Raw genomic sequence first — 17,297 nt, forward strand, 5'->3', positions numbered from 1 at the left:
GGATAGATGCTCTGAATGATACCCATTGCTTGTAGCAGTCACATGCATCAGTGGAGACGCGCAGCTCCACCGCAGATTCTTGGGTGAACACGCAGTTCTCGGTGTGTGGGTGGGTGTGTGGGGTAGGCCAACTCTGGCTGCATGCGCTAAATCGGAGCCGGAGCAGGGATGCGCGATATCTCCCGTCGTGGCCGCTAACGTCTCAGCAACCATTTCTCCACGCCCTGAACACCATAGTCCACCACGCCCAGCTGCGTCATGTCTGAGGACCGCCCGGCAGACGACCAGGCCGAGGGCGTCGACGCTGCCGTCGGCCTGCCCTCGGACGCGCTGGCAGAATTGGTACGCCTGTCCGCCGCAAACCGCCTCCTCGGCTACTAACAATCGTGTCGCAGACGACCAACATCCTCGACGACTTGCTGAGCAACATCGTCTTCACCACGGCCCTGTCGTGCCACCGCTCCGAGAAGCTGCTCCGCATGCAGTCGGCGGCCACCCAGGCCGAATCCATCGCCCTCGCCAACCTCGAGCCCCAGTCGCAGAAGCAAAACACGACGGGCGCCACGTCGATACCCATCGCTGAGACATCCGCCGCCAAGTACGAGAACGGACGCGTCTTCCTCAAGGGCAACCCGCTCAAGACGACGCCCGAGATCATATGTCCGCACTGCAAGCTGCCGCGGCTGATGCACCCCATCATGGGCAAGGGCATGCAGAACCCAGACCTGACCAAGGAGTACTGCATGCTGTATCCGTGGGTCCAGCGATCCGGCCATGACGTCTACGGCAACCCGTTCCCCACCGACATGGCTAAGAGCAAGAAGGAACGCGAGCTCATCAAGCAGCAGCAGAAGAACGCCGAAAAGGAGAGCGTGGGCACCCCCGGCTCCCAAGACACCGACATGGCCGGCGGCGACACCAAGGAAATCAAACTCAACACCGGCGGCAAGCCCGCCTCGTACATCCCCTGGCACACGTGCCCCAACTGCAAGCGCAGCTTACTCATAACGCGATTCGCCCAACACCTCGAAAAGTGCCTCGGCATCAGCGGCCGCCAGTCCTCGCGCAACGCCATGGCTAAACTCACCGGTCAAAACGGCACAGGCTCAGGCGTCGGCAACACGCCGCTCGGAAGCCGCATGGGCACCCCTGCGCCTGGCTCCCAAGACCCCTCCGAGAAGACCAAAACAAGCAGTAAATCAAAGGGCATCTCGCCCGTCAAACGCCTCGCCGCCACCGACGACGCAGACGACTTCGACGCCGACGATACCCCCGAGCGCCGCAAGATGAAGAAGAAGAGCTCGTACATTAAGAAAGCGGACCGTGATAAACCGTCTAATGGGAGCGGTGGCAGTAACGGCACACTGAAAGTCAAGTTAAAAACAGGAAGACCGGATATAGGTGATCGGAAACATAGTGAGAGTAGTGAAAGAGGGGAAGGCAAGCGTGACAGAGATGTCGATGATGTCGGCGGCGATTCACCCAAAAAGAAGAAGATCAAGCTCAGTCTGGGTGGTGGCGGTGCGAAGGAGAGGAGTAGGGCGAGTGCGAGTGTGGAGCCGGGGGGTAGTGTGGCGAGTCCTGGAGAGTAGTGCTCCGAGGGAGAAGAGGAGGAGGAGTGTGTGGCTAGTCGTCCCGCGGAGTAGTATTCCTCGCTAGACGCTGAGGGGGATGAAGATGTGGATGTGGATGGGGGGACGGATAGAGATGCGGAGGGAGATACAGATGAAGATTTGGACGGGGAGTGGTCGCCGGAATAAAGATAGGGCTGGGAGTCGGAGTTGTAAAGAACGGCGTGTACGTGTATCAACTGACGAAGCAGAAACATGCATGGTATGCATAGGATTAGGCGTTTGGGGCATTTTTCCCTCATACTTTGGGATTCGGGTCGAAAGGGTTATGGTGTTTGGGCTTTCTTTCGTTTATACCATGGCATGGGACCTGGGGGGTTGTTCGGGGTAATGTTCTCGACCCAGTGGCGTTCTTTTTTTTTGGCATTTTGTTGGTTTTCGTTTGAGGATTGTTGGGTGAAAGGGAAGGGGGTTGTATGATTATTTATCTGAGAGAGGGGAAGTTGAACGGGAAATGGAGAGAGGACTGCTTAGGCGGCATTTGGCTGAGATCTTAGATGCTGTTCGCTTGATATGTGATATTCTTTGCCTGATATATGTACTCTGTTTCCTTGTGCATTTCCTTCGATCTAGATCTTTGCCCTTCTGCAGCTTTCACTGTGGACTTGGGTAAATATAGAGCGTGGAGAGGTGGTAAAGTGCAATATGGTGGATAATGACCCATAAGCGAGTATTAGAATTCAGACCCTTCTAGTGTACATTTTTGTACGTAGAACCTAGATCTCAAAACAAAAAAAAGCGATGTCAAAATACCTAGTATGAGTTTGGCATGGAGGACTTGTTAGAAGAGAGGTCTTGGCATACCTCGGTATGGTACGCCGAATGTACCACCACCACCACCACGATCTGATGCAGATATCACGATCGGAGCAAAGACTGAAATCGTGTCAAAAGACTTCGAGCGGGTTCTTGGATTCCTACATGACCTGTGAAGAAGAACATACTATTGGTATATGCTCGGGCTGGAGAGAGACGGCCAGCGACGACGAGGTCAATGTACAGGCAGCCCAGAAACCCGATGCATCGAACGAATACAGCCTCCCAATTGGTCTTGTAGACTCGAAAGCCCCTCATCTGCAGCATTGGACACTTATACTGCCTTCTACAAGCAGGCACACCACCATCCCAATACGGAAGTGTGCAAAAGTGCACTAGAGCACTACAAGTCCTGTGAATCCGTGTCTTTTCTCACAAACCGAGTCTCTCCAAACTACTCGCGAGCGTGGTAGTCGATTGCTGCAGAAGGACAAGCAAGCGAGGGGGCGTAGTGGTGGAAACCAGAGCCCGGGGGGTGTCAGGCGGGCTCAGGCTTGGCGAGCAGCTCGCGCACTGTATATACTCGCACCGCCCACCATCCACCTCCGCACCCCTTCCTCGCTCTTCCTCCCCACTACCCCTCTCCATATAACCATCCCGCAACATTTCTTCTTGGCCTTGGAACAAACTTGGAGGACTTAAGAAGGCTTTCGAGATCGCTTCGAACACGCTTCTCGCTTTTCCCATACACTGGCTGCATCGAGGCACCACTATGCCGTCGTCGTCGTCGCCAGCACAACAGTCCGCTCGCCAGGCCCCAGCCATGCCAGACCAAAATCAAGAAGAGGACGAGTATCGTCAAACGACATACCACAATGGACGCAGTGTCCAGATCGAAGAATCTCGTCGTCGCTCCTGGGCGGTCCGCAAGGTCGACTCTCCAGTCCAGACAAATCCCGACTTCGTCTTGTATCCCGTGGAGGACGAGCGTACGTACGCACGAAGCAGTCTTCAGCAGGTCGAGCTACCTCACCCCGCACCGAGAGGGTTGGCCGCAGGACCCGGTGAGAGACACGTGACACACGTGACTTCTGCCAAGCATGTGTCGAAAGGAAGGGAGAAACCAGTGGTCCTTCATGGAGCGGCAAAGTCGAGCCAGACATGGTCGTTAGAGTCGAAGGGGGCTTTACACTCCTCTGCGGGACCAACGCCGCCTCTTACACCTAGACTAGGCCGGCTGCCGACGCCTGATCTGGATGAGTTGGATGAGGCGCCCTTTTGCGATTGTGGTGGGGATTCGCATGTTACTAAGCGTTGTGCTGAATGTGGCCTGGAAGTCGATCCCTGGTCGGCGTGATCTCCTACTTGACGAGGTTTTTCGGTAACTCCTTTTCGTGATGGTCGCCTTGGGTCTGGTATTGTGGTTCTTGGCTGTCTTTCTTCTTGATCTTTCCTTGGTCTGGGCCTATCGGTAAAAACCCGTATGCCGCGAGCGAGCACTACTGCTTCATGCTGCTCATGAAGCCGTCGTTCCTTCCTGAACATGCTTTCTTACAACTTCTGGGGTGTTTGGCGTTGGGTGTCCTTGGAGAGCAACAAAGTCGTTATTCGACAATGAGTCGTATCCAACTCGTAGCATGTACGATGCTGCCCCAAAATGATTGCTCCTGACCTACACGTCTGGAATGACCTATGACGAAGGATCATTCCTGTGGCCGTTCGCTTTCTACCACAAAGTATTTGCCAGATTTCCGTTCTGCCGAGCCCAGAACATCCCAATCCTCAACATCCTTCGCATCCACAGGCGTAATATCCCGTTGTAGCCGCTTGTGATGCTGTCCTATAACCTTCTCTTTATCCAAAGCATCCCTCAGCGTGTCCAACGTGATTGTCTGCTCTTCTTCTGCAGCCATCGTCTCATCCCGTATAGCCCGTAACGGCTTCACACCTGTTGTATCCACTTCCTGTATCTTGCCCACAAAGTGTAATTGCGCTGCTAGTGTATCTAGCATCTTCTGCTCTTGTTCGGCCGTTTCGGGTGGCGGGAGGGCTGATAGGCGGAGGAGATGATGTAGTTGTTGAGAGGTAATCTGGGGGGCGTCGGGAGCGCGCGTCTTCGGTGGTAGCAGAGACTCGACGGACCAGGTGGGCTTTGCTAGGAGCTCTTCGAGTTCGTCGGGATGGATGCCTTTCTTCTTCTGTGCCGGCTTTTCCTCAGTCCGCGGATCCTCGTATAATCGCACACGTGAGGGCGTGTATGAGCGTGTTTGCAGGTATTGTGAAGGCTTGCAAAACTTCGTGAACGCAAACGCGCGACGTGCCGCCATGATGAATGTGATGCGCGAGGCGGGGTAGGACGTTTGTTGGGACGGAACGAGATTTTCGTTGTAGACCGTGTGATACTTCAGCGCATCGATAGAACGGCGACCTTCCTCTTCTATCGCGAGACCCAAGCGACGCTGCTGTGAATGTAAAGTCGTGAAGCTCGAGGGCGGTTGCAAACACTAGTGCGGATACGGTAACGCCGCCGCCGAGGTCACAGCCCTCGCATGGACCAACGTCGGTCGTCATCGCTATTGAGACAGCAAGTGCAGCCACCTGTCTCGACCAAAGTTTCAACATAACGTCTGCCTGCACAGTCACATACTCTATTCATCCCCTCTCCTCCTCGTACACCACCGACTCTAGAAAATACAGCGAATATGGCCGGCGATCCACGAGCGCTGCTGCGACAGGTGGGGCCTACACTCACGACTCAGCCACACAGCAGATAACTGATATCGAGGTGGACAGGCAGAAACATCATTGCAGAAGGCAGGCGGTGGCTTCAGTTTCTTCAGTAATAAGGCAGACAAGTGTATGATACAGACCGCGGCATATGTGCTCGTTTTGGCTGACGCACGTGATAGATGAGGCAGCCGCAGAGCAGTTTATCGCTGCAGCAAATGCGTTCCGCATGCAAAAGATGGGTATGGGCAGATGCATCCTGCAACACAACGCGATCTTGAAGGTTAACAACAATTAGGCAAGGAGGCAGGCGAGGCTTTCGAAAAGGCAGCATCAGTACAACGTCAGCACCTGAACGAGCCTGATGACGAAGCAAACACGCTCACAGACGCCTTCAGTATGCTTCCTATTTCACGTTGGGTGTAGCTTCAACTAACACGACTTCAGAGGCCTACCGCAAAGATGACCCAGAAGCCGCAGCGAGGTGTTTAGACAAAGCCATTGCGCATTACTGCGCCAAAGGCAACTTCCGCCGTGCAGCCACTCACAAGCAGAACCTTGCCGAGCTCTACGAAGTCGAGCTTGGTGACAACGCCCGAGCCGGAGCCGCCTACGAGGAAGCGGCTGGTTGGTACGAGAGCGTAAGTACTACATTATAATATACTCTTGACTACATGCTAACCTATCTCTAGGACAACGCTGAAGTATTTCACCCAACACCCAACTTTTTGGCAAGAACTAACCAACTCCCACAGGCACTCGCCAACAAGCTTTGGCTCAAGACTGCTGATCTCGTCGCCCTAGAAGGCAAGGACTACTACAAAGCCATCGAGCTTTACGAGAAGGTTGCAAAGACCTCCATCTCCAACAACCTTATGCGCTGGTCTGTCAAGGAGTACCTTCTCAAAGCTGGTATCTGCCAGCTATGCACAGGCGACCAGGTCGGTGTCAACACTGCGCTTGACAGGTATAGGGAGCTGGATCCAAGCTTCCAGCAGCAGAGGGAGCACGCGCTGCTGGTTGACTTGGCAGGTGCGGTCCAGGAGGGCGACCAGGAGATGTTTGCCGATAAGGTATGTTTCCCCAGGAGTTACGCTTTCCAAGTATGCATTATGTTGACGCGTGGTAGTTGTTCCAATTCGATCAGCTGAGCAAGCTCGACAAGTGGAAGACCACGCTTCTATTGCGGGTCAAGAACACGATTGAAGAGGGTGGCGAGGACTTTTCGTAGAATTTGGTTGTTAGGAAGGGTTTCCTCTGCATGACTCTTTAGTTTGCTTTTGTGTTTGGTATAGACACTGCGTCTTTGGGTCCTACAATAGAATGAGATTTCACAACATCGCCGTATGAAGCACGAATTAAACGCGGTGTCTGTATCAATTCGTTCATTTGCTATTCAAATCATACACGTGCTAGTGTGAAGTGCCTGCTCCGCTGGGAAACAAGGCTAGTATACAAGGAATATATCGTAAAGATCGTTGCGCTACAAGAACATACAAACTCGATGCTCCTATGAAGCCACCGCTTACAACTCCATGTTCTCAACAAGAGGCTGAAGGCGCTCCTTGAGGTCCTCGACGTCGAGCTCCTCACCCTTCCAGAAGACCTGCTCGCCACCAGCGGTCTTGGGTGGGATCAAGACGTTGGAGACGACCTGAATGACACCATCGCTAGCAACACCGTCATGAACAGTGACGCGCGAGAAGCCGTTGATCCTAATCTCAACAAAAGGTCCATACCGGCCGACATCAACAGCAAGGTTCTTGCCGCAAAGCGCAGTAGGCATGTCGTAATGGTAGCCTCCCGGACGCTCCTGAACAGAATCCTTGTCATCCTTCTTACGCCCATCGTAGAACGCATCCGAGTAAAGCGTCTCATCAACAACAATGTGGTACTTTAGCAGAGCCTTGAGGTACTTCTCGCCGTACTTTGAGAACAAGAAAGCATTGGCGCGCGCACCAAGTTTCTGGAACGCAAAGTTGTTGGGGGCGAAGAAGGTTCCGCCGTTGTGCTCGTACTCCGTGCTGTTCATCTTGTCGAACAGACCCGTCTTTCCGAGGCCCAGCTCGAGCGTGCTGAACTCGCCGGGGAGCAGGTCGATGATGGAGGCGACGTTGGGGGGAGGCACGAGGATGGAGTCGACGCCGTGGACGACGCCGTTGGTGCCGAAGATGTTGACCGCTACGAGGCGGCTGTAGAAGTTGATTGCGGGGCCCTTGAGTGTGACGCGGACAGTTAGGCGCTGGGAGTGGCCAAGAAGGTGCTTGGGTTCGTAGAGGGTTGGGATGGTGTAGGTCTTGAGTACGCGGCCTGCTGGGTACAAGTCGTCGGTGACGTGGTACAGGAGGATGTCCTTCAGCACCTCCTTGGAAGGCTTGTGGTGGTGCTCAGGGATCTTCTCAAAGGCCTCGTCTGTAGGGGCGAAAACGGTGTAGTTTGCCTTGGTGCTGTTGAGCGCCTCGACGATGTCGTCGAACTCGTTGATCCACTTTGCGAGCTTTGTAGTGTATTTGCTCTCGTTGATGAGCTCGTAGACTGTGCGGTTCGGCTTCTGGTCGTGCGGAGGGTGGTGAGGTTTGCCGTGGTGTGGCGGTCCATCGTGACCGTGATGAGGGTCCTCAAAGTCAACGACACTGTCGTCGAATTGGTTTCCCTCTAACCACGACTCAACGTCGGCGCCAGCATGATGGATCTTGCTGTAAACATCCTTGGCACCGTCCTTGACCTTGCTGAACGCATCGTCAAGCACGCTCTGGGCGTTGTCGAAAACATTGTGAGCACCATCGACAAGCTGCTTTCCAGACTTCTCAATGTTGATGTTGGAGAAGACTTCCGGTTCGGTAATGACGAATGCAGTCGCCAGAGGCAAGACTGGTACAACGCGTGAGAACCGCATGGTGACCTAGTGATTGATGGGGAATCGGGGGATGGGGAAAAGTTGGTAGAGGAACACAGGTAAGATGTAGCTAGGCAGCGAAGCTAAAGAGTAAGCCGAGTCGATTACAACACCACTGCGTGGCGACGTTATTGGGGGGCGGAGCGTCGGTAAGTGACCCGCTTGTTTGGGTGTCGGACTACAAGGCGGACGAATCCAACGAACCAGAATTGTGCCGGTTGGAAAAGAGGATGATGCTGCAGCAATGGTTGGACAGTTTCGCTTTCGTATTCACTCGTATACCTAGGTACAAACACCCGGCTTCGAGGTATACTTCCAACGCATCGTCGAGGCCTCGCGGCCGCGTGCTGTACGTACCAGGCTGTCAAGGACGCGTCAGTCGATCTTCCCCGCGTTTCCACGGCGGAGGCGGATGTGCTGGACGGCGACGACGTGACTACGTCATGATCACCGATCCATCTCACCACCCGAAACTTTGAGTGTTTCGTAGCCTTCAACCGGGTAAGTCTGCGATCTCAGATCCAGTCTTTGGGATGCTCTAGCGGATCTGTATACACTTCCGCTGGGAATCTCCAACATCCGATACGCATGGGATGCTTGGGGGTGTCTGGCTCATCACGTGATGACGCGCTGTCGGCGAAACGAAACACCGGAGGGGTTTCGTCATCGACCCATCAATAGCACAAACACACCAGGGCTACTTGCTTCCGGCTAATGCTACAACGCAGGTTCGTCACCATGCGTTATTTTCGCACTGCGCTTTCTCTGCAAGGTACGAGGCTAGATCAGCCAGTACCAGAAGCCGACGCGTATGCTGTTACTTTGTTTGCCGGTTCTCCGGTTGAGCACATAGCCAACACCCGCAGTGGGCCGCGGGAATGCATCCTTCATTGGCTGCCATGCCTTCAACGGGGCCTTTTCACTGCCAGAAACAAGCTTTTTACCAAGCAAATGTCAAGCTTTTCAGACTGGGTTCTGCCTGGGCTGCATGTTCGAGTTTTTGCTGCATTGCCGGTGTGTCTGCGAGCGACAACGGACGTAATGTGTCGTCATGCGCATGTACGCTGTCTACGTGTACCAGCAAACACTCGTATAAGACTAGAATTCTCTGCCCGATACATACAAAACTTGTACCAATTCTAACCTGTACTAACATAAACACCTTCTTCGAACATTTATCACCATGGCCGGACTCGCTAGACACGTTGACACCGATGAGCTCCTCGAGACTCTGAAGGACCACCCCATGCACAAGGCTGGAGGCCACAAAGCTTCGAGCCGGGCGACATCACACATCACACCATACTCGAGTCGCTATGCCGCTGGCACCGAGCTATCGAAATTCAAGATCCCCCACGATGGTGCTCCAGCGGATGTTGTTCACCAATTGCTCAAGGATGAGCTTGATCTGGATGGACGCCCAAGTTTGAACTTGGCGTCTTTCGTCGGAACCTACATGGAGAAGGAAGCCGAGCAGCTTATGATCGAAAACTTGTCGAAGAACATGTCAGACGCTGACGAGTACCCTGCAATGATGGATATGCACGCACGGTGTGTTTCCATCATTGCTAATATGTGGGGAGCACAGAAGGGCGAGAAGGCCATCGGATCAGCGACTACTGGTTCGAGTGAGGCTATCCATCTAGGTGGACTCGCAATGAAGCGTCGCTGGCAAGAGAAGAGAAGGGCAGAGGGCAAGGATACTTCGAACCCCAACATCATCATGGGCGCAAACGCACAAGTCGCGCTAGAGAAGTTTGCAAGGTACTTTGAGGTTGAATCACGTATCCTGCCCGTAAGCGAGGAATCGTCTTACCGTCTGGATCCAAAGCTGGTGAAAGAAAACATTGACGAGAACACTATCGGTGTGTTTGTCATTCTTGGTTCCACATATACCGGACATTACGAGCCCGTCGAAGAGATCTCCGATATCCTGGACGCTTTCGAGAAGGAGACTGGTAACGACATTCCCATCCATGTGGATGCAGCATCTGGTGGCTTTATTGCCCCCTTCACCCACGCAAAGGCTGGCAAGAAGTGGAACTTTGAGCTACCGCGAGTCAAATCCATCAACACCAGTGGACACAAGTTCGGTCTCGTCTATGCTGGCGTCGGCTGGATTATCTGGCGAGACGAAAGCTACCTTCCCAAGCACCTGATCTTCGAGCTCCACTACTTGGGTGGAACGGAGGAGTCATACACTCTGAACTTCTCCCGTCCAGGAGCCCAGATCATCGCGCAGTACTACAATTTGATCCATCTGGGATTCTCTGGCTACCGCGCCATCATGGAAAACATGTTGGCCAACGCACGGCTGCTGAGCAGGGCGCTCGAGCACACGGGCTGGTACCGTTGCGTCAGCGACATCCACCGCAAGAAGGGCGACTTCAAGTACGAGAAAGGCAAGAAGCAATTCGACGAAGGCGACACAAGCGCAGACTACAACGCCGGTCTCCCCGTCGTAGCCTTCACGCTCACCGACGAGTTCCACAAAGACTTCCCCCACGTCAAGCAAGAAGCAGTCAGCAACCTGCTCCGCGCCAAGCAATACATCATCCCCAACTACCCGCTCCCACCCGGTGAAGACAAGACCGAGATCCTGCGAGTAGTCGTCAGAGAGAGCCTGTCACTTGACATGATCGACAGACTCGTTACGGATATCTGTGGCGTTACCGAGATGCTGATGAAGACGGATGCGGTGGATCTTGCAGCATTCCAGCCTGGCGCCAGCCCGAGTATCGAGAAGACGCATGCTAATAAGGGATTGAGGAAGGAGCATAAGCATAAGGCGCAGAGGCCGAGCTCGGACGGCGTGTATCGGACGGTTTGTTAGTTGGATCTCGCGATCGGAGATGTGGCGGACGCGGGTTATGCGGGTGGCGTGGGGGAGAGATGGGGCGATGATCAGGCCATGGTGGGAGGGAGGCTTGTGAGGCGTTTGTGGCTGTTGGAGGGGGTCAGTCGAGTGTCTGTGGTGGAGTAATGAATATGTATTGATGAGACTTTCAGACATGATTAGCCATAGTTGATGTAATGAGCATCTGTTCGTCACTTTGATGTCGTTTGCTGGAATCTTGTCTTGTCTAACTAGACCAACTGGCAAACATGATGTTGGTTCGAGCAGTCTGCCTCTCAATAGCGTTGACGTAGGCTTATAACCATATGCCGTAAACTGAGATGTCCTGTTTGAATCTATATTACTGGACAATGTTTGCAAGATAGACTGTGGCTGACCCAAGTGATCACCCTCATTCTCAAGTTATTGAACAAGTACCAACTGCGCATGTTCTATGTAAGCCTATCGCTACTGGGAGTCATACGAGCAGTGCTTGTGTTGCTTCAACTTGGACTTGAACTTTCTGACGCCTGTTGTTTCCGCAGTGGCGCAGTTCCTCTTGCGTACGTGGGGGAACGATGCTTCCCCGTCGTCAATCACTATGTGGCACTGCTACGGCTGTCGCAACTATTGGTGCCCGCAAACATAAACGCTTTACCTTGTGCCTTGTGTGAGGCATTTTTACTAGGCATGTGTCGATTGCCTTGGTGTAGGTTTGATTTCCAGTGTGGTGTAAGACCTTGTTTAGATTAAGAGGCAGCATGGTGGAGATACAGCATATTTGGGGCCCGGTTGCCTGCAGTTTACAGTTTTGGGATACGATGAAGAAGGAGTGGTTCACAGTCGCGCTAGGCCTAATCTGGAGCCGTGGGGTGAAGGAGTGAAGTTGTGAACCGTTGAACTGGCCGTTCTCGTAGCTTTAACCATGCATCTTCATTAAGATGGTTTACCTGGGCGTTTCATGGCAAATCATGTTGGCTTTGGAAGACTGGTTCTCTAGAGACTTGGCGCGCTTGTGCATTCCAAGGTTCCTACGGCTCACCCAGCTATCGCCGTTCTCCTACGAGATGGCGCGGCCCATGCCCAACACATGGCTCAACCACGATCACCAGCAAGACTGTCCCCTTCCATCGACGCACACGTCTGTGATACCCTGCTCAGTCGACCACTCTATCCGAAACTCGCAGCTATTGGACCACGAATGCAACGGCGGCATACACATGCTGCAGGCTCATCACTACCAGCACTTGGTGATGGGGTGCATAATACAGTGTAGAGGGCAAGCGAGGTGGCACTGCATTAAACAGTCTTTGGCCATGGTCTGCGAGTCGGCGAGACATCGGACAGGCTGGGAGCGGAGCATGCCAGGTGTCATGTCATACCTCGAGCCGGGTCGCAGCCACGTGCCCCTTGCGGTACCTGGCACACGATTTCCGCTCCGAATCGACGAATATCGAGATCAAGCTGCACGATCAACGCTGCTAAGATGAACGATTAGCGGTCCCTGCGCGGCTGCTTTGGGCGCCGAACCGTCTAGAACTCAGCTGGTCGCTAGCCAGTCGCGGCATGGCGCATGCAATGCACGTCTCGCGATCGCTCCGTACTTCCATGACAGCACGACCATCGCCAGCTTTACGCTCCCTACGAACGCTCGGCCCGTCCCCAAGTCGCTCGTTTTGCGTCCCTGCAGCGGCCATAGCGAATTGTGGCGGCGCGCTAGGCCGTCCCTCACGTCATAATCCTGGTTGGCGATGCTGCAGCAAGCATCACCAATCTTGAACCGGATCTCCTCAGTTTCGACCATCTGTACCCCTTCCGGTGGAGAATACCTGATATGGCTGACAGATGACATTTAGGGCACCTTTTAGTGTCCAGCGGCCTCGTGCCCTAGAAATTTCGGTGAGAGCCCCATTGTCGCCTTCATAGGGTCATGACGTCCCACAGGCCCTGAAGCTTCTCTTTCGCCTGCGGCACCGCAATGCTCCCGACTCTCCACTATCAGGTCTTCTATGAATCGTGACCTTGATGTTACGACGTAGTTGCTCCTGGCCGCCGTGCAACACCTGCGATTTATTTGTTTGTTCCGATTGTTGCACTCGCAATTTTAGTGCTGCCGACGACGAGCCTCCGATTATGTCCAGCCGCATTCCTCGCATCTTGCTCTATGTACTCAGTCGCGACGTCCGCCTTTCAGACAATCCTGCCTTCCATGCCGCCTCCCTCCACGCCGCGCGCCCAACTTCCGCGAGAAACTCTCCAAACGGTGACAGACGGCACCGCGATGACTCGTTGACCTCGGAACACGGCGGCGCAAACTTTACGCACCTCTTACCCGTATACGTTTTTCCCGCCAACCAAATCGAAGTGTCCGGCTTCCTCTCCTCCCCAACCGACAAAAGCCCGTATCCTGAGGCGCGCAGTGAGGTGGCCAAAGTATGGCGGACAGGACCCCATCGCGTGCAATTCATAGCGGATGGCGTGTGGGATCTCAAGGAAAAGATCGCGGGGCTGAATTGCGGTTCTGGACTGGAGATGCGCGTGGGCAGAACGCCTGAGGTGGTTTCCGACATACTCGACTGGTATGCCAAAGGCGAGCACGAGGGCAAGATTAGCGGCATCTGGATGACCGCCGACGACAACACAGAAGAGAAGAAGGAGGTAGACAGCGTAAAGAAACTCGCAGAGGAGCATGGGGTAGATTTCAAGGCCTGGGCCGACGAGAAGTACTACATAGACGAGTAAGTTTTGCCTGAAACGATTGTCTGCGTCTGGGAGAGTATGCTAACGCGCAACAGTCGCGATTTACCCTACGACAAGATCTCCGACCTACCAAATGTGTATACCTCATTCCGGAAAGGACTCGAACCACTGCGCGACCGACCTCGCCAAACTCTACCCACGCCGTCTCAACTTCCACCGCTACCGCCGAGCATACCGCCCCAAAAACAACCATTTACCATACCTTCGTCTTTGGAAAAGCTGAAGAGAGTTTTGATGTCTCCACTGGAGCACGATAAAACATATACCCTGACCTGGCCACCACAATGGCCCACCGATGCTCAGTCAGCGCATCCTTTCTCGGGAGGAGAAACTGCTGGTCTGGATCGCATAAACCATCTTATCAGCTCTGGGGCTATGAGCTCGTACAAGGAGACACGAAACGGCATGCTTGGTCTCGATTTCAGCACTAAGCTTTCAGCCTACCTTGCTCAAGGTCACATCACCGCCAGGCAGGTCCATTGGGCGATGCTCGATTTTGAGGAAGGGCGTGGCCCTGGCGAAAAGATAGCTGGCTACGGAAAGGGTGAGAATGCCGGAACAGCAGCTGTACGTTTCGAGCTGTTATGGAGAGACTACATGCGACTTTGCATGAGAAAGTTTGGACATAAGATGTTCAGTCTATACGGCATCCAAGATCGCGGTACCAAAGGCAACAAGGGAGAGTCGCAAACAAAGAAGTGGAAACGACTAGACAAGTCTGGTGGTGCTGGGGACGATCCAGCCAAGACGCTTGAATCTTTCCAACGATTCCGTTCTGGACGCACTGGAGTCGGTCTCATCGACGCGTCAAACCGCGAACTCTTCGTCACCGGGTACACGTCGAACCGCGCGCGGCAAAACGTCGCCTCTTTCCTGTCGTCACACCTGAACATAGATTGGAGAGTCGGAGCCGAGTGGTACGAATGCTTCCTCGTGGACTACGACCCCGCTAGTAACTGGGGCAATTGGCAATACGTCGCCGGTGTCGGCAACGACCCACGGCAAGGCCGCGTCTTCAACCCCGTCAAACAAGCGCTCGACTACGACAAGCACGGCGAATACATCAAAGCATGGGTACCGGAACTACGAGGCATCAAGTTGACACGAACGGTCGGTCCCGGAAAGGAAGAAATAGACCAACAACGATTGATGGGTCTCTACCAAGCCTGGAAGCTCAGTGATTGGGAGAAGCAGAACTTGGGTCTGAAGGGCGTTGACTGGGTCGAACAGCCGCTCACTAGGATACAATTCCAGGTTGGCCGCGGACGTGGTGGCGGTGGACAAGACGGGAGGTCGAAACGAGGCGGTGGAGGCGGAGGCGGAGGCATGCCTTGGCGGGGGAGAGGAGGAGGAGGTCGTGGCCAGGGTCCTGATCGCAACTCTCGACGTAGAGACGATGATGGCCCTACCATTGTGAGCAGTGAGCGAGCTTGAGTCATCGCGCTTTGCTCCAACCTGTCGATTCCCCACCCCGTTTCTGTATGATACTTCGCGTGTGCTCTTGCTTACAGCCTCGCGTGATTTCAAATGCATTTTCAGTACTCTTCGCTTATCGTGCCGTTTGCTTGTGAAGCTTCCCATCTGTTTCACTTTGTCATGAGACAGTGATGCGTCATCGTTCGTCTTACAAACATCATGTCCCGCAATAGCTCGTGAGACTCTTGTCGTCACCGGAATAATGGGCAGGTCACTAAAAACAATGTTCTAAGCGTCTCGCAAATTACCTAGGCATTGCGACACTTGTGTGCTAGTCTACTGTCAGGCGAAACCATCGTCTTTCTTTCACCACCCCATCAACCCCGACAAGACGCACTTTCTTGGAGTCAACCAAGTTACTAGTGAGGTAACTAACGACCGTTGTTGTGCCAATAACCCAAACGCCACGATACTCACAAACCGACTCCAGATCCACGCAAACCCACCTCCCTCCACTGGCCGCCAAATCGTTATGCCCCCTGTTTTACTTGAGGTTCCTATTCACATCTCCCAACTCACCCATGTATCCAGTATACAACGCAAACGTTCCCCACCGCTCGAACTTTCCCAGAATCCCCCAGACCGACGGTGAGGCCCAACCCCACTCGAGCAATCACACTACCCGGACGGGAAGAATGATGACGCGCATGCCCCGGCCCAACGCCACAGCAGATCAATGAAAGCAGCAAATTGCCGCTTAGTAGCGCCAATCCCGAGGGGCACTCATGGCTTTGGCGTTGGCTTCAAACTCTGATTAAAAGGGCCTCAAATGCATGGTTTGTGACTGGTTGCGATGTGCGATATGGATGTGAGTCTACGAATAGTCGGGTGTGTGAGTGGCTGGGAAATTAACTCATGCGTATGGGGGGATATACGGGTGAGTTTGTAGGATAGGATAGGCTGGCAGCGTCTTGCCCCGTTGGCTAAGATTTTGCGATGCTCGCCCGTAGTCTATCGTTTGATGTCTATCTACGAGAGGGTGTGATGGGCGGTAGTTCGCTGATTTCTCGTACGTATGTAGTTTAGTTGATGACGTGGGGGGAAGACTGGGCCATGATCATTGCGTACGTATGGCTGTAAGATTCAGACATTCTTTCCGCCTATGTACTGTTCCTAGCCGCCTGATAGGTTATGGTGTGTGATGCTGTGTAGATTGATTTGCCATGAAAACACGTTGCTTTGAGGCTGCTCATTCCTGCAGCAACTTTTGCACGGAAGGGTACATTGGTTTCCGGTTTATGCGAAGTAGCCTGCTTACTGGGAATTGTCCCTCTACGTAAACAAGTCGCGTATACGAAATTTTCGATGGCTCACTCAACTCCTCAGCTTGACATGCTAATTTTGTGTCGAAAATCGACTGTCGGAAGCAGCGAATGAGCTGTGTAGGGTCAGCGTTACGCCCGGAAAGCCGTGTCTTGTCAATATTCAACTCCGTTGCTAGTGGTGTTCGGTCATGTTCACTGTAGCCGCGTCTTTGCGAAGAGTCATGATGAAGAACATCCAATGACGACACTCCATGCTCGGATCGTGTGCCGTTGCATCGCTACATCATTAGTTCGTCACTGTTCATGTCAGAAGCGCTCACGCGGTTGGCGATCCAGCTAGTAACCCGACCTCGTCATGCTCCAGCTCTTCTACATGACCTGTCAGCGTCCACCCAGATCCATTACGCGCCTGACTGCACTGCACCGGTGTAAGTCTCACTCGTGCACAGAACTCAAAGTATCACGGGCGCCAGAAACATGTGTGACGGAATTAATTTTGTGATTGAGCCACAGCATCTAAAAGCCATGATCCGAAATAAACTACTATACAAACGATGATCTCAAAGTGCAACGTTCATTAACGCGACTATTAAAACCCAAACTTTCAGTGCCAACCAAGGCAGGTGGAGGTCCAGATTTGTATATGCGCGAAAATATATGCATGAAGAACAAAGTGACGCTTTTTTGGTGGTATTGGGTCCTCGCAGACAATGTCGATCGATGACGAGGTCTATGCCGATTACAAGATCATGATAGACATGCGCAGACAAAGACGGGGCAAATCTGGCCTGATAGCTCGAACAGACCGAATTATGTCTTATCGATCAAGAGATAGCAAGCGTAAAGTGAACAATCAGTTGTCGACTTTGTTGCGCGGATGTGAGGGGGTTTGCAGGAAGATCATCCTTGAAAAGAGCATAGTCGAAGCGAGGATCAGCTCACACAATGCA

General features: G+C 53.4%; 6 protein-coding genes across 6 annotated transcripts; 4 read left to right on the forward strand and 2 right to left on the reverse strand.

Moving 5' to 3' along the window:
- Nucleotides 1-258: 258 nt before the first annotated feature.
- Nucleotides 259-1,592, forward strand: J4E87_010149 (uncharacterized protein; the record flags this gene model as incomplete). The annotated part of the gene is made up of 2 exons (XM_049381723.1): nucleotides 259-342; nucleotides 396-1,592. 2 exons carry the CDS (start codon nucleotides 259-261, stop codon nucleotides 1,590-1,592), a joined length of 1,281 nt encoding a protein of 426 aa, XP_049228582.1.
- Nucleotides 1,593-4,090: 2,498 nt separating this feature from the next.
- J4E87_010150 (uncharacterized protein) lies at nucleotides 4,091-4,714 on the reverse strand (the record flags this gene model as incomplete). The annotated part of the gene is made up of 1 exon (XM_049381724.1): nucleotides 4,091-4,714. The coding sequence occupies one exon, from the start codon at nucleotides 4,712-4,714 to the stop codon at nucleotides 4,091-4,093; it is 624 nt and encodes a 207-aa protein (XP_049228583.1).
- A 375-nt stretch (nucleotides 4,715-5,089) lies between these two features.
- Nucleotides 5,090-6,345, forward strand: J4E87_010151 (uncharacterized protein; the record flags this gene model as incomplete). The annotated part of the gene is made up of 8 exons (XM_049381725.1): nucleotides 5,090-5,122; nucleotides 5,181-5,244; nucleotides 5,297-5,356; nucleotides 5,413-5,511; nucleotides 5,562-5,755; nucleotides 5,807-5,818; nucleotides 5,870-6,187; nucleotides 6,244-6,345. 8 exons carry the CDS (start codon nucleotides 5,090-5,092, stop codon nucleotides 6,343-6,345), a joined length of 882 nt encoding a protein of 293 aa, XP_049228584.1.
- Nucleotides 6,346-6,639: 294 nt separating this feature from the next.
- J4E87_010152 (uncharacterized protein) lies at nucleotides 6,640-8,010 on the reverse strand (the record flags this gene model as incomplete). The annotated part of the gene is made up of 1 exon (XM_049381726.1): nucleotides 6,640-8,010. One exon carries the CDS (start codon nucleotides 8,008-8,010, stop codon nucleotides 6,640-6,642), a length of 1,371 nt encoding a protein of 456 aa, XP_049228585.1.
- A 1,183-nt stretch (nucleotides 8,011-9,193) lies between these two features.
- On the forward strand, nucleotides 9,194-10,843 carry J4E87_010153 (uncharacterized protein; the record flags this gene model as incomplete). Its single annotated transcript, XM_049381727.1, has 1 exon — nucleotides 9,194-10,843. One exon carries the CDS (start codon nucleotides 9,194-9,196, stop codon nucleotides 10,841-10,843), a length of 1,650 nt encoding a protein of 549 aa, XP_049228586.1.
- Nucleotides 10,844-12,979: 2,136 nt separating this feature from the next.
- J4E87_010154 (uncharacterized protein) lies at nucleotides 12,980-15,040 on the forward strand (the record flags this gene model as incomplete). Its single annotated transcript, XM_049381728.1, has 2 exons — nucleotides 12,980-13,584; nucleotides 13,642-15,040. 2 exons carry the CDS (start codon nucleotides 12,980-12,982, stop codon nucleotides 15,038-15,040), a joined length of 2,004 nt encoding a protein of 667 aa, XP_049228587.1.
- Between the last annotated feature and the right edge of the window lie 2,257 nt (nucleotides 15,041-17,297).

This window comes from Alternaria ethzedia (genome assembly GCF_023757985.1).
Source record: "Alternaria ethzedia strain BMP 0044 chromosome Unknown scaffold_43, whole genome shotgun sequence".
Lineage (NCBI taxonomy): Eukaryota > Fungi > Ascomycota > Dothideomycetes > Pleosporales > Pleosporaceae > Alternaria > Alternaria ethzedia.